Source organism: Hylobates moloch, unplaced genomic scaffold (genome assembly GCF_009828535.3).
Source record: "Hylobates moloch isolate HMO894 unplaced genomic scaffold, HMol_V3 SCAFFOLD_6, whole genome shotgun sequence".
Lineage (NCBI taxonomy): Eukaryota > Metazoa > Chordata > Mammalia > Primates > Hylobatidae > Hylobates > Hylobates moloch.
The window spans coordinates 72042318-72058204 of NW_026652281.1; the positions used below are offsets into that span (position 1 = coordinate 72042318).

A 15887-nucleotide genomic window follows, 5' to 3' on the forward strand; every position below is an offset into this window, starting at 1 on the left:
CCAAGGACCAGGAAGGAAAATTACACAGAAGCTTCCTGGGGCCCTGATGTAATCAAAGGACATTTTTCAATTACTTTTTTTTATTTTTGAGATGGAGTCTTGCTCTGTTGCCCAGGCTGGAGTGCAGTGGCACGATCTTGGCTCACTGCAACCTCTGCCTCACAGGTTCAAACGATTGTCCTGCCTCACCCTCCCAAGTAGCTGGTATTACAGGCACACACCACCACGGCCGGCTAAATTTTGTACTTTTAGTAGAGATGGGGTTTCACCATGTTTGGCCAGGTTGGTCTCGAACTTCTGACCTCAGGTGATCCACCCGCCTCGGCCTTCCAAAGTGCTGGAATTACAGGCCCATGGGCCATGGCGCCCCGCCTCAATAACATTTGAATGGAGATCAGAAGCAGTAATAAGATGGAACCAGGAAAAAGAGGTGTCAGGCCTTGCACCAGCCCCAGGGTGCATTTGAGTAAATTAGGAAAAGATATCCTCACCTTAGGGTAGATGTGGCCACACACCCAGCAGCAGAGCATGTGCTGGGTTTTAGCACCCTCTGGCCGATCTGCTGGGTGCCCTTGAGCAGAGAACAACCAGGACCTCTCTACAGGGTGCCCCTGGCTAGGGGTATACTGGAGGCAGAGGAAAGCACTTTAGCAAAGGCCCTGAGATGGGAGAAGCAGGCACATTTGAGGAGCTGCCAAGTGCCAGTGAGGCAGGAGAATAGGGTCTGGAGGCAGGGAACCTAAGGCTGTCTCACGCTGACATCCCAGAGCTAAATTGAAAGGAAAACCCTAACTTTCCATGCCTAAGTAACAAAAGGACCAGAGGTTTCCCCCTTTTCAACTCCCAAAATTTTCTGCGCAGCAGATGGGGAATTGGCTGTCCGCAACCAGTCAGACTGATTGCGGGCCGAGTCTTTGTTTGCATAGAAGTATAACGTTGTAACTTCACTTCAGCCTCTGGTTGGCTGCTTTCTACAACCAATCAGACTGATTGCTGGCTACCACTTACTTCATTTACATGAGGTGAGCATGAAGTGGCCAATGGGAAACTTCTAGGGGGTATTTGGACCCAAGAAGATTCTGTATCCTGGCCCTTGAGCCCCTGCTTGGGTCCGCTCCCACACTGTGGAGTGTACTTTTGTACTTTCGTTTTCAATAAATCCCTGCTTTCGTTCTTTTGTTGCTTCATTCTTTCTTTGCTTTGCTGGGCGTTTTGTACAATTCTTTGTTCAAAACGCCAAGAACCTGGACAACTTGCGGTCACGACCCTCTACCAGTGACACCCACAGGTCCGGAGCATGAGGAGCAAGGCTACTGGGAGGGGATCCAGAAAGTTCTCAGTAAATATCAGCCAGTGAGAATGCATTAGAGCATCATTCCCATGAATTCACTGCCAACACACCAAGGTCTCCTTATAAACACCAAGGTCTCTCTAGAAGCTGTTGAATTATGTATCTCCTAATGCTGTCCCTCCCCCCTCCCCCCACCCCACAACAGTCCCTGGAGTGTGATGTTCCCCTTCCTGTGTCCATGAGTTCTCATTGTTCAACATGCGGTGTTTGGTTTTTTGTCCTTGCGATAGTTTACTGAGAATGATGTTTTCCAGTTTCATCCATGTCCCTACAAAGGACACGAACTCATCATTTTTTATGGCTGCATAGTATTCCATGGTGTATATGTGCCACATTTTCTTAATCCAGTCTATCGTTGTTGGACATTTGGGTTGGTTCCAACTCTTTGCTATTGTGAATAGTGCCACAATAAACATACGTGTGCATGGGTCTTTATAGCAGCATGATTTATAGTCCTTTGGGTATATACCCAGTAATGGGATGGCTGGGTCAAATGGTATTTCTAGTTCGAGATCCCTGAGGAATCACCACACTGACTTCCACAATGGTTGAACTAGTTTACAGTCCCACCAACAGTGTAAAAGTGTTCCTATTTCTCCACATCCTCTCCAGCACCTGTTGTTTCCTGATTTTTTAATGATGGCCATTCTAACTGGTGTGAGATGGTATCTCACTGTGGTTTTGATTTGCATTTCTCTGATGGCCAGTGATGATGAGCATTTCTTCATGTGTTTTTTGGCTGCATAAATGTCTTCTTTTGAGAAGTGTCTGTTCATGTCCTCTGCCCACTTTTTGATGGGGTTGTTTGTTTTTTTCTTGTAAATTTGTTTGAGTTCATTGTAGATTCTGGATATTAGCCCTTTGTCAGATGAGTAGGTTGCAAAAATTTTCTCCCATTCTGTAGGTTGCCTGTTTACTCTGATGATAGTTTCTTTTGCTGTGCAGAAGAAGCTGTTGAATTTTAACTAGTGAAGGGAAATTACTTCAGGGATGTGATTTGTTGGTGTCACACAACTGAGATATAGAGAATCAGGACAGTGGATGAGGAGAGACATTTAATGTGGAAAACAGGGAGCCCGGGCTGGGCGGGTGGCTCATGCCTGTAATCCCAGTGCTTTGGGAGGCCGAGATGGGAGGATTGCTTGAGGCCAAGAGTTGGAGACCACATAGCGAGACCCTGTCTCTACAGTTTTAAGAAAATTTACTTAAAAAAATGTAAAGGAGGCTGTGCATGGTGGCTCATGCCTGTAATCCCAGCACTTTGGGGGGCAGAGGTAGGCGGATCACCTGAGTTCAGGAGTTCGAGACCAACCTGGCCAACACAGTGAAACCCCATCTCTACCAAAAAATACAAAAATCGGCCGGGCATTGTGGTGTGCTCCTGTAGTCCCACTCCTCAGGAGGCTGAGGCAGGAGGATCACTTGAACCTGGGAGGCAGAGATTGCAGTGAGCCAAGATTATGCCACTGTACTCTAGCCTGGGGGACAGAGTGAAACTTCATCGAAAGAAAGAGAGAAAGAAGGGAAAGAACAGAAAAAAAGGAAAGAAAAAGGAAGAAATGGAAGAATCACCAAGAAAGAAAGAGAGAGAAGGGAGGGAGGGAGGGAGGAAGGAAGGAAGGAAGGAAAGAAGGAAGGAAAGAAAAGGGAAGGGGAGGGGAAGGGAAGGGAAGAAAGGAAAGAAAAAGGAAGAAATGGAAGAATCACCTTTACTTGGTCTCTTAGAAAGGACCTGTCCAGCCAGAAAACCAGAGCCTGGCAACAGCACTGCACTCAACTGCTGATAACTTCTGTGTTCTTTGTGGCTTTGATTTCTTTGGTTCTGGAAAAATTCAAAAGAGCACTCATTCATTCAAACAAATAGACTATATCAAGCTTTTCTTTTTCTTTTTTTAAGTCAGAGTTTTTGGAGGGAAATAAAACCCTTGGATCCTGGAGAATCATGCACCGTTACCAGTTAGCTTTGCAGTCTGTGGCAGGCCGGGCATCTGCATGTGTTTGCCCAGTTGAGGCCTGGTGTGTCAGCACTCCATGGTAAGGGATGCTTGGGCTTTGGGATTGTACAGATCTGGGCCCAGATCCTCACTAGGCACCTACAAGCTGTGTGACCTTGGGCAGGTTAGTCAACCTGTCTGTGCCATGAGTTACTGTAAGCTCTAGCTGTTATTTGGGAGAGTTTTGAGGCCAGGGCACTTGGGAGTCCCTTACTTGCAAAGTCATTTCTAGGGATGCTATACTGGGAGCAGCCTCCATGTGATCCATATCCTTGAGGGTTTCTTTCTTTTATATCTGAACAGCCTTGGCCTTTGCTTTTCAGGGGTAGCTATGCTTTGCTGTGGGGGAAACAAAGAACCTGAATTAAGACAGATTTGTAAGAACTTGTCGTCAGTTAGTGCCTGTTAAACTTTTAGGGGAAAAAAAAGAGTATGTAGTCTTGATTTTTTAATGTGGTATCTTTGATTTTTAAAAAAATCCCATGATATGAAAATCCCACAAGAGCAGACACTATCAACTGATCCAGCACTTGAGATATTTTATTTCTTATTAAGATGAAGCAGTGAAACCAACCCAATGTCCCATTGTTTTTGTTGTTGTTGTTGTTGTTTTCAGATAAACATAGAAATTGACCCTTCTGGCCTTAAGGCTTACAACTTAATTTATCTGAGTTCCTTCCTCAGGGAAGGACCCCCAGGCCTCTCAAAAAAAAAAAAAAAAAAAAAATCAGATCACCACATCTAGACAATGAGATGCCACAGCCCTCATTCATCATGATTGCTTCCTTGCTCCTCCCTAGTTCTTGTTTTCTTACACATTGTCACACTTCCTTCCTGCTGTATAAACCCCTAGTTTTTGTTTTTCTGGGAGGTGGATTTGAGACTGATCCCATCTCCTCCTGGCAGCAGCACTCGATTAAGATTAGAGCCTTCTTCCCTGGTAATACTCATCAGTTTAGTAATTGGCATTCTGTGTGGTGAGCAGCAAGACCTACACCAAACCCTTGATGTTTCTGTAACAACAGCAGAACTTAAAAATGAACTGCAGTCCTTAATTTCTTTTATTTGTTTTTTTTTTTTGGAGACAGAGTCTTGCTCTGTCGCCCAGGCTGGAGTGCGGTGGCGCAATCTCGGCTCCCTGCAAGCTCCACCTCCTGGGTTCACGCCATTCTCCTGCCTCAGCCTCTCCGAGTAGCTGGGACTACAGGCGCCCGCCACCATGCCTGGCTAATTTTTTGTATTTTTAGTAGAGACAGGGTTTCACCGTGATCTCGATCTCCTGACCTCGTGATCCGCCCACCTCAATGGAAAGTTGGAGAAAGAGCTCTTTATTATGTCTTAGTCATACTGCAGTACATAAAGGCGGCTGCTCCTCTGTCTCTTGCATGGTATCCAAATAGTCTCATGTCAGTAACATGTATGTTGCACCTTCAGGACTAAAATGCAAGTATAGCAGCCTGAGTCCTTCAAAAGAAAAATAGGCTAACAATGATTTAAGATTATGCTTTTTTAAAAAAAAATCCTTCCCGGATTTTAAAATAATAAATGCTAACTCAAGCATACACTTTTCTATCTAAAATGACACTGTTGCCTGCTAAGAAAGGGGATGGATGAAGCACTTAATCAGAGAGGTCATTATGTTGTCAAAGGCAATGCCAAGACTGAAGGACTGGATTCTCATGGGCGTATGACCATTTTATTGCTTTTCAGCCCACGGCCGCCAATCACACTCTCCCTCCTGCTGACAGAAGAGGAAGCAGCCCTCTACATTCAATCCTTCTGGAGAGCCTATGTGGTAAGAATCATATGCGACTGCGGTATTTGATTTAATGGGGAACTTTTGTGAGGTGGAGGGTCCAGGGGAAACCTTAGATGAGCTCAGAACAGGATATTATAACTAACATCCAGACCTCAGAAATAGGATTCTCTGTAAAATGGGTCTTAAAGAGTGATTTAGAATTTTTATCGAAACTGGCTGGGCATAGTAGCTCATGGCTGTAATCCTAGAACTTTGCAGGGGCCAAGGTGGGAGGATCACTTGAGCCCAGGAGTTCAAGACCGGCCCGGGCAACATGACGAAACCTCATATCTGCCAAAAAAAAAGAAAAAAAAATACAAAACTTAGCCCATGTGGCGCGTATCTGTAGTCTAGCTGCTGTTGGGAGGCGGAGGTGGGAGGATGGCTTGAGCCCAGGACGCAGAGGTTGCAGTAAGTGGAGATTGTGCCACTGCACTCCAGCCTGGGAGACAGAGACAGACCCTGTCTCCAAAAAAAAACCACAGGGACTTTTTACCAAAACTTATTTTGTAGTTATTAAAAGTACTCTCTTAACCTTTTAAAGTTGGATTGACTAGCCTGTGTTCATATATACAGAGAAAACTACATTGTCATTTTAGAAAAAAAAAAAAACTAGAAAATTCAGGTAAGTCGGATAAAATAAATAAAAATTTTTGAGTCACTGATAACTCCATCACCAAAAGATAATTATTGTTAACATTTTGGTATAAAACTTCAAACTTTAAAAATCTGAATTCACACAGTGACATATAAATACTTAACATAGAAAATAGCCTTTGCCTTTATAACTTGTCTTTTTTAACCATTTTTCTATTTGAGACTTCGAGGTTATTTACATTATTTTTTATTATGTAATAAATGCTGCAATAGACACCTTTGTGCAGTCACTTTTGCATATTCATCTGGTCATTTATATAGGAGAATCCTAGAAGTGGAATTTCTAGATGAAAAGGTAAGCTTTTTTTAAAGCTCCTGATCCTGGCTGGGCAAGATGACTCATGCCTGTATTCCCAACACTTTGGAGGGACAAGGTAGGAGGATCTCTTGAGGCAGAAGTTAGAGACCAGCCTGGGCAACATAGTGAGACCCTGTCTCTGCAAAAAAAATACAAAAATGAGCCAGGTGCAGTGGTGGGCATTTGTAGTCCCACCTACTTGGGAGGCTGAGGCAGGAGGATCACTTGAGCCAAAGAGGTCAAGGTTGCAGTGAGAGATGACTGTGCCACTGTACTCCAACCTGGGTGACAACTGGGTGACAAAGCAAGACCCTGTCTCAAAAAACAAAACAAAACAAAACTCCTGATAATATTGTCATATGTAAGAAGTTCTCACCAAATACATATGAGAGTAGCGTGTGTATCTCATTCCAAAAAGTATACAACCTCTCCAATTATTTGGCAATTAGTGTGTCAATGTTAACAAGCTTCCATGAAGCTCCCGTTCTAGGTAGCAAGATGACTTTCCCCAAATCTGAGCATCAGATATCATGGAATGAGCTTACATTTAACATCAGCAGTGGCAAACACTGCCAGAAGGAAAGGTCCCAGTGGATTTCCATAGAGGCCAAAGCTCTTCATACTCCATACACAGCTGGTGTAGGAAAAAGAGACTCTGATAAACACCTCAGCAAAAAGCTATCAATTAAGAAGTTGGATTAATCCTAACAAGCTACAATTAATCAACAAATATTTGCTACATGCCCATTGGTGGAACTGTCCCTGAACACAAGAGCTTACTGCATGAGTCAACACTGTCCAGTTATTCCATTCCTTTTGTGCATGGTGCATTCCAGAAACCATGGGCTAAAGGGAAGTGTGAAAGTTAAATAACATATTTGCACATTAAAGGAGCAGTCTATGCCCAAAGAGTTAAAACAAACAAACAAAAACACCCTGTTACAGAAACCCCTATTATTCCCCGTGATTTAGACATAGTTTTTTATAATGTAGGTTTTCAGTATTTCATACATATTTTATAAATGTGGTCTTTTTTCTTCATTGAACACCAGAAGGTTAGCTTACATCCAGGGATGTCTAACCAAGGCAAAATATTCCTGGCGTTCAGATACTACTTGAATTCCATCTTTGATTTGTGAGACTTATACTTGTTACACTAGAATCAGCAGTTTTACTTTTCTATTTTTATGAAATGTTAACAGCAGACTGTGAGTGGTGGCTCACACCTGTAATCCCAGCACTTTGGGAGGCCAAGGCAGGTGATCACTTGAGGTCAGGAGTTTGAAACCAGCCTGGCCAACATGGCAAAACCCTGTCTCTACTAAAAATACAAAAACTAGCTGGGCATGGTGGCACATGCCTGTAATCCCAGCTACTTGGGAGGCTGAGGCACGAGAATCGCTTGAACCCACAAGATGGAGGTTGCAGTCAGCCGAGACTGTGCCACTGCATTCCAGCCTTGGTGACAGAGTGAGACTCTGTCTTAATAAAGAAAAGGTAAGAGCAAAGTGTAATAAAATAGTCATTTTCAAGCCTGTCCTTGAAACAGGTATGTGCTGTTTATTTCAAATGAAATCATACCCAGAAACCCAGTATGTAACCAGTATATAACAGCAAAAGGGGAACTGTTCGCCCCTGATTCTCCCATGGTAAGATTCCACCCACCCTCATCCTTCCACACGCAAGGAGCTTTGGGATTCATTCTTAGTGATATGAATACAGCATGAAAAGCAGTCTGTAAGACGACTGAATTCCACTTATCATACCAACAAACGCTGCCATATAAAAAGATGTCAGAGTGGCTCGAAATTTAACTGTGGCTATAGCACCATCATCACACAATAGCTATAAATGTGTTTATAGCTAAAAAGATGTTTAGGGGGATATCAGTGTATACTGTATGAAAGTTCAGGCTGTTCGAATCTAAACACCTCCTATGCTAAAATCATAACCAGAGGGGACTACAAAAGGGGGAACAATTTTGAGCCATCACTAGAAGGAAAAGATGTCTGATGTATGGATGACCTTAGAAGGCACCACAGAAAAGAGAGACTTCCTGAATCTTAAAGAGGAGGTGGGCACTGGTATGTCAGCTGGGACCAAGAGGGTATTCCGGGGAGAGGAAACTGCATACATACGTTGTTAAAAGAAAAACTTTAGACAAATTTAACAGAAGTTATTTGAGCAAAGAACAATTCATGAATTAGGCAGCACTCAGAACCAGGAGAGAGGTTCAGAGCGCTCTACCCAGCAACCTAGGCAGGCCTTATTTATAGACAGAAAGTGGAAATGACATCCAGAAACAGCTTGATTGGTTACAGTTTGGCATTGCCTAATATGGACGCGGTCTCATCAGTTGGCAGCCTGCAATTGACTGAAGCTTGTCTACTGTGATTGGCTGAGACTCAGCTACTTGTTACAAAAATATACTCTCATAGATTGCAGTTTATGATCCATGGCGGCAGGTTTAGGCCAAATTTAATTTGATACTATTATGCCATTTTTTGTTAAAGCATATTGTATATTTTGAATACATGTACACACACACAGATAGGAAATTAGCTAAAAGGAAACAGCAATCTGACAACAGTGAGTACCTTGGGGCAGTTGGGAAAGAACTAGGAAGACTCTAGCCTTATGTATACTGAACACCTTTTTTTTTTTTGAGACGAAGTTTTGCTCTTGTCACCCATGCTGGAGTGCAGTGGCGTGATCTCAGCTCACTGCAACCTCCACCTCCCGGGTTCAAGCGATTCTCCTGCCTCAGCCTACTGAGTAGGTGGGATTACAGGTGCGTGCCACCACATGCAGCTAATTTTTGTATTTTTAGTAGAGACGGGGGGTTTCACCATGTTGGCCAAGCTGATCTCGAACTCCTGACTTCAGATGATCCACCCGCCTCGGCCTCCCAAAGTGCTGGGATTACAGGCGTGAGCCACTGCACCCAGCCACACTGAACACATTTTTTTTTACAAAGAGAATGTAGTATGATTTTGTTTAATTAGAAATGAACTTAAACCAGAGATCATCTCAATGGATATAGAAAACGTATTTGTTAAAAATGTTTTCATGACAAAAACACTTAACAAACTGGGAATAGAATGGGATTTCCTCAACCTGATAAAGTTAGGAAAACCACAAAGCTAACATCACATTTAATGGTGAAAGACTGGATATTTCCCCCCAAGATTAGGAACAAGAGGAGGATGTCCTCTCTTGCCACTTCAATTTAACATAGTACTGGTGGTTCTAGCCAGGAAAATTAGGCAAGAAAAAGAAATAAAAGCATTTGGATTGGAAACAAAAAAGTAAATATATTTCCAGTCATAGATGACATGATCTTTTATATAGAAAATTGTAAAGATTCACTAAAAACCTATTAGAACTAATAAACAAGGTTGCAGGATACAAGATCAGTATACAAAAAGCAACTGAATTTCTATACACTTAGCAATGAACAATCTGAAAATGAAATTAAGAAAATAATTCCATTTGCAATGGCATCTAAAAGAATAAAATATTAGGAATAAATTTAACAAAAGAAGTGCAAGGCTTGCGTGCTGAAAACTATATAACATTGAAAGATATTAAAGAAAAACTAATCAAATGGAAAGATATCTTGTGTTCATTGACTGGAAGACTTGATATTGTTAAGATAGCAGTACTCCCCACATTGGTCTACAGATTCAACACAATGCCTATCGAAATCTCAGCTGGGTCTTTTTTTTTTTTTTTTTTTTTGGGAAATTAACAAGCCAGTCCTAAAATTCGTATAAAGATGCAAAGGGACCCAAAACAGCCAAAACAATCTTGAAAAAGAAGAGCCAAGTTGGGGGACTCACCTTGCCCTATTTCAGAACTTTCTACTAAGTGTAATAATCAAAACTGAGTAGTACTAGCATAAGGATAAATGTGTATATAAATGGAATAGAATTGAGAGTCCAGAAATAAACTCTTACATTTATGGTCAATTGATTTCCAACAAGGGTGCCAAGACCATTTAATGGGGGAAAGAATAGTCCTTTCAACAAATGATGCTGGAACAACTGGATATTCACATGCAAAAGAATGAAGTGAGACCCTTACTTCATATCTTATACCAAAAAAAACTCAAAATTAATTAAATATCTAAATGAAAGCATGAAAACTATAAAAATATTAAAAGAAAGCATGGATGTAAATTTTCATGACCTTATATTAAGCAACAGTTTATATAACAAAAAGCAAAAGCAACAAAAGGAATAAAATAGATAAATTGGACTTCATCAAATTAAAAACACATTTTGTGCTTCGAAGAACATCATGAAATGAGTGAAACAAGAACCCCCGGAACAGGAAAAAATATTTGCAAGTTCAGGCATTTGATAAAGGTCCCGTATTTATAATATATAAAGAACTCTCACAACCCAACAGTAAAAGTACAAATGATCCAGTTAGAAAATTGGCAAAGGATTTGAGTAGACATCTCTCCAAAGAATATATACAAATGGCCAAAAACATGAAAAGATGCTCAACATCACTAGTCATAAGGAAATACAATCAAAACCACAATGAGATATCACTTCATATCCACTAGCATGGCTATAATCAAAAAGACAGTAACACAATAACAGGTGTTGGTGAAAATATGGAGAACTTGGAACCTTCATGCACTGCTGATGAGAATGTAAAATGGTGCAGCCACTTTGGAAAAGAGTTTGGCAGTTCCTCAAAGAGTTAAACATAGAGTATCCACTTTATATCCATCAGCTTCACTCTTAGGTATATATTTAAGATAACTAAAAAACATCTGTCCACACAAACACTTGTGCATGAATGTTCATAGAAGCATTATTCATAGTAGCCAAAAAATGGAAACAGCTGAAATGCCCATCAACTGATGAAAGGAGAAAAAAAAATGTGATACATTCATATATAAAAAGAAAATGCTGCTACATGCTACAAAATGGATGAATCCTTAAAATATTACGCTAAGTAAAAGGAGGCAGGGCACAGTGGCTCATGCCTGTAATCCCAGCACTTTGGTAGGCCGACACGGGCGGATCACCTGAGGTCAGGAGTTCAAGACCAGCCTGGCCAACATGGTGAAACCCCATCACTACTAAAAAAATGCAAAAATTAGCCAGGCGTGGTGGCGGGCGCCTGTAATCCCAGCTACTCAGGAGGCTGAGGCAGGAGAATTGCTTAAACTCAGGAGGCGGAGGTTGCAGTGAGCCAAGATCGTGCCATTGCACTCCAGCCTGGGCGACAGAGCGTGACTCCGACTCAAAAAAAAAAAAAAAAACATGTTATGCTAAGTAAAAGGAGCTAGACAGAAAAGGTCGCATTTTTACATGTAAATGATTCAACTTAAATGAAATATCCAGAATAGAGAAATCTACAGATGAAACTAGATGAGTGGTTGTCAGGGGCTGGAGAAAGGGGAGAATCAGTGACTTCAAATGGCTACAGGGCTTCTTTTTGGAGTGATAAAATGTTCTGGACTTAGTGGTGATGGTTGAACAGGTTTGTGAATATAAGAAAACCACTGAATGATAAACTTTAAACGGGTGAATTTTGTGTCATGTGAATTATATAAGAGAAAATAAACAAATAATATGGGGAAAAATATAAAGCAAGTCATCATTTTATTCCTTTTGACCATGTGTTCTTTCGATACAAGTTCTTGATGTTTGACCTGGTTTTGGCAGTAAAAAGTAAACGTCCTATGACTAGCAAAAGGGACTTTCAGGAATTCACGAAATGAATCTTGAAGCTCCCTTACTCTGTCCTTACCCACTGCCATGTAGGTTTTACTCGATTTGCCAACAACAAATCTTTTACTTATATTCTTTCAAATGCCCTGAAGGAAAAAAAGAGTCTTTCTACAAGTTTTTTTTTTTTTTTTTTTTTTGGGGGGGGGGTGTGTGTATAGCAAAATGTATCTAACAGAATTTACCATCTTAATTTTCAGGTGTACATTTCAGTGGCATTAAGTACATTCACAATATAATGCAATCATTACCACCATCCATATCCTTTTTCCTCTTTCTGAACTGAAACTATGTACCCATTCAATAATAACTTCTCATTCTCCCTCCTCCTAGCCCCTGGCAATCACCATTGTATTCTCTGTCTCTATGAATTTGACGACTCTAAGTATGTTATATAAAGGCGGTCATATAGTGTTTGTCTTTTTGTGACTGGCTTATTTTATTGAGCCTAATGTCCTCAAGGTTGTTATATCCATGTTGTAGCATGTGTCAGAATATTCTTCCTTTTGAAGGCTGAATAATTTTCATGCCATGAAGTTTTAAAATCCAGAAATCTGACATGTTCACCCATCTAACACAAAACAAGCCAGACATCTCATAAAAATATTAATATATTTTAACCAACCACGTTAACAGAGACATCGTGATCTGAAAGGCTATTTGTAGTGAACCATTGTTGGTAGCTGTGATTTTGTAATTAGCATTCTAAATAGGTCCTGGATATTTATGACTACACATTAAGCACTTCTGTAGAAGTGGACATTGTCATCGTTTATTTATTTATTGAGACAGGGTCTTGCTCTGTCTTACAGGCTGGAGTGCAGTGGCATGATCCCGGCTCACTGCAACCTCTGCCTCCCAGGTTCAAGCTATTTTCCTGCCTCAGCCTCCTGAGTAGCAGGGATTACAGGCGCACACCACCACACCTGGCTAATTTTTGTATTTTTAGTAGAGATGGTGTCTCACTATGTTGGCCAAGCTGGTCTCAAACTCCTGGCCTCAAGTGATCCACCCTTCTCAGCTTCCCAAAGTGCTGGGATTACAGGTGTGAGTCACTGTGCCTGGCCTGTTTCTTCATTCAAAATTCAAATCTAGTGGTTGAAAAGTCAGATTGTTTGGGTGGTCAAAGTGGATGGATCACCTGAGGTCAGGAGTTTGAGACCATCGAGACCAACCTGACCAATATGGTGAAACCCTGTCTCTACTAAAAATACAAAAATTAGCTGAGCGTGGTAGCAGGCACCTGTAATCCCAGCTATCGGGAGGCTGAGGCAGGAGAATCGCTTGAACCTGGAAGGTGGAGGTTGCAGTGAGCCAAGATCGTGCCATTGCACTCTAGCCTGGGGGACAAAAGTGAGACTCTGTCTCAAAAAAAAGAAAGAAAGAAAAGTCAGATTGTTTCGAAGTGCAAAAACTGAGTGTTAGTTTTTTAATATTGTGAATGAATTCTGGTCCTCTTCTGAAAACTCTCCTTTTCCAAGTGTGATTGGTGATAAGTCATGCGCTATTGCATCACTGGTGTTCTTTGGTTTATGAAATCTTGGATACAAATGGTAAGAAAAAAACCTTGCTTTCTTGTGAAGTTCAAATATGAGGTTCTTATGGGCCATCATGATTGAAATTTCTTTAATGATTTTAGAAGTAGAGACCAGATAAATCTACTGAATATGTATTCCATCTAAATAAGCGCCCGTGGTGTTTTATGTCTTCTACTCATTTGTTTTGTTTTATTCTAACTCAGCCGAGTCACCCACGGTGGCATGCATTAGCAATCCTCCCCTCCTCCCAACATCAGCTCCCCCTCCAGGCGTTGTGACAACTGAGAATTACAAAGTCCATCAATCATTACCCATTATTTGATGAACAATACAGTGCCAGGTTGCTACAGCAGCCCCTTTGAGGCCTTGCAAAAACAACAACAACAACAAAAAAAAACCAATAAAATAAGATAACGGAGATTTCTCATCTCCACTTGCAGAGAACAGTAAGAATCTGTGCATTGAGCGAACTGACCTAGGGTAAATCAGCGAACCCCCAAGGAGAAACAGCTTGTTATCAGCAGAGTACAAGGTTGAGGGTGGGACAGATCTCACCCTAGATGTGGAGGGGCTGTGGCAGCCTGGACACGTATTCCATCCTTCTGGCTATAGGGCTTAGTGATGGGCACCAGACGGAAATCAGGCCAATCAGACCTAGTGAGACTCCGTTCTGGGATCCTCATTGGAGTGGCTGGGATAGAGCAGCCCTCTTTGCACTGGGGTTACCGTTGAGGCCAGACTGTCAGCACCATCTTAACACAGTGTGAAGAGCCTGTTGGAAAAATGACCACAGTGGCAAGCAGGGCTAAGAGGCAGAGAAAGGGGCTGGGTCCTGAACTTGTCGTTTGAGGGCCTGCATTCAGCTATACCAATGAATCCCCTTCAAGATGGACTTCAGGCCGGGCACAGTGGCACACGCCTGTAATCCCAACACTTTGGGAGGCTGGGGCAGGCGGATCACTTGAGGTCAGGAGTTGGAGACAAGCCTGGCCAACATGGTGAAACCCCGTCTCTACTAAAAATACAAAAATTAGCTGGGCATGGTGGCAGGTGCCTGTAATCCCAGCTACTTGGGAGGCTGAGGCAGGAGAATCACTTGAATCCAGGAGGAGGAAGTTTCAGTGAGCTGAGATCGGGCCATTGCACTCCAGCCTGGCGACAGAGCCAGACTCCATCACCAAAAAAAAAAAAAAAAAATACTTCGGTCACCTACAGCCTAGAGTCCTGACAATAAAATTTTCAGTGTGAAAATATCCAGACTCTTTATTACTTGCACACAAAGGAGGATATTGGCACAAAATGAAAATCTGGACCCAATGGTACAGAGCAGCCATTTCACTTTGTCCCAGGAAAAGACCGTCCTATGTCAGCTGGAGGCTTGGCCACGGCTGGAGAGGAGAGCCTACCTCAACAAGCAAATTTGTCTAAAACTTATATATATTTTTTAATTGTGCAAGTAATGCATATCACTTGTGGAAAAAATAGATAATGCATATAAGTTTTGGGGTCTTTTTTTTTTTGACAGACAGGGTCTCACTTTGTCACCCAGGCTGGAGTGCAGTGGTGTGAACTTGGCTCACTGTAGCCTTAATCTCCTGGGCGCAAGCAATCCTCCCGCCCCAGCTTCCTGAGTAACTGGGACTACAGGCATGTGCCACTATGCCCGGCTAATTTAAAAAAAAAAAATTGGAGAAGGGATCTCACTGTGTTGGCCAGGCTGGTCTCAAACTCCTGGACATAAGGGATCCTCTCACCTCGGCCTCCCAAAGTGTAGGGATTATAGGCGTGAGCCACCGTGCCCAGCAATGCATATAAGCTTTTTAAAAATATATAATATTCATCCTTCTAGAATTTTTTCTATTTGGAAATTTAAAAAATTTTTTTTACAAAATTGCGATTATAAACACTTTTTTAAGCCTGCATTCTCTCCTTAATGATATACTGGGAATATCTTTCATTGTTGCCCCACAAAGATGTACCTCACAAATTTTAATTCTTCTATGGTATATATATATATATATTTTTTTTAATTTATTTTTGAGATGGAATTTTGCTCTGTCACCCAGGCTGGAGTGCAGTGGCGTGATCTTGGCTCACTGCAACCTCCGCCTCTGGGTTCAAGCAATTATCCTGCCTCAGCCTCCCGAGTAGCTGATATTACAGGCGCCCACCACCACATGCATCTAATTTTTGTAGTTTTAGGAGAGACAGGTTTTCACCATGTTGGCCAGGCTGGTCTCGAACTCCTGACCTCAGGTGATCTGCCTGCCTTGGCCTCCCAAAGTGCTGGGATTACAGGCATGAGCCACTGCACCTGGCCTATATTTTATTTTATATATATATATATATAAATGTGTATATATATATAAATGTATATTTATAAATGTGTGTATATATAATGTATATTTACAAATGTGTATATATATATATACACACACAGTGAATACATTTAGTCATAACTTAATCATAGGTGGTTAGACATTCTCGTTTCCTCTCCT

General features: G+C 41.7%; 1 protein-coding gene across 6 annotated transcripts in view; it reads left to right on the forward strand.

Annotated features, from left to right (window-relative positions):
• IQCK (IQ motif containing K) overlaps window positions 1–15887 on the forward strand; it is a 142047-nt gene that overhangs the window by 66968 nt on the left and 59192 nt on the right. For 3 of the 6 annotated variants that reach the window (XR_009214144.1, XR_009214145.1, XM_032157032.2), the window contains exon 7: window positions 5056–5140. The exons of the other annotated variants lie outside the window; for them this stretch is intronic. Coding sequence is in view for 1 of the 3 variants with exons in the window: in XM_032157032.2 (XP_032012923.1) it covers window positions 5056–5140 (85 nt within the window). In the remaining 2 variants the exon portion in view is untranslated. The remainder of the gene's footprint in view (window positions 1–5055; window positions 5141–15887) is intronic. 6 annotated transcript variants of the gene reach the window in all.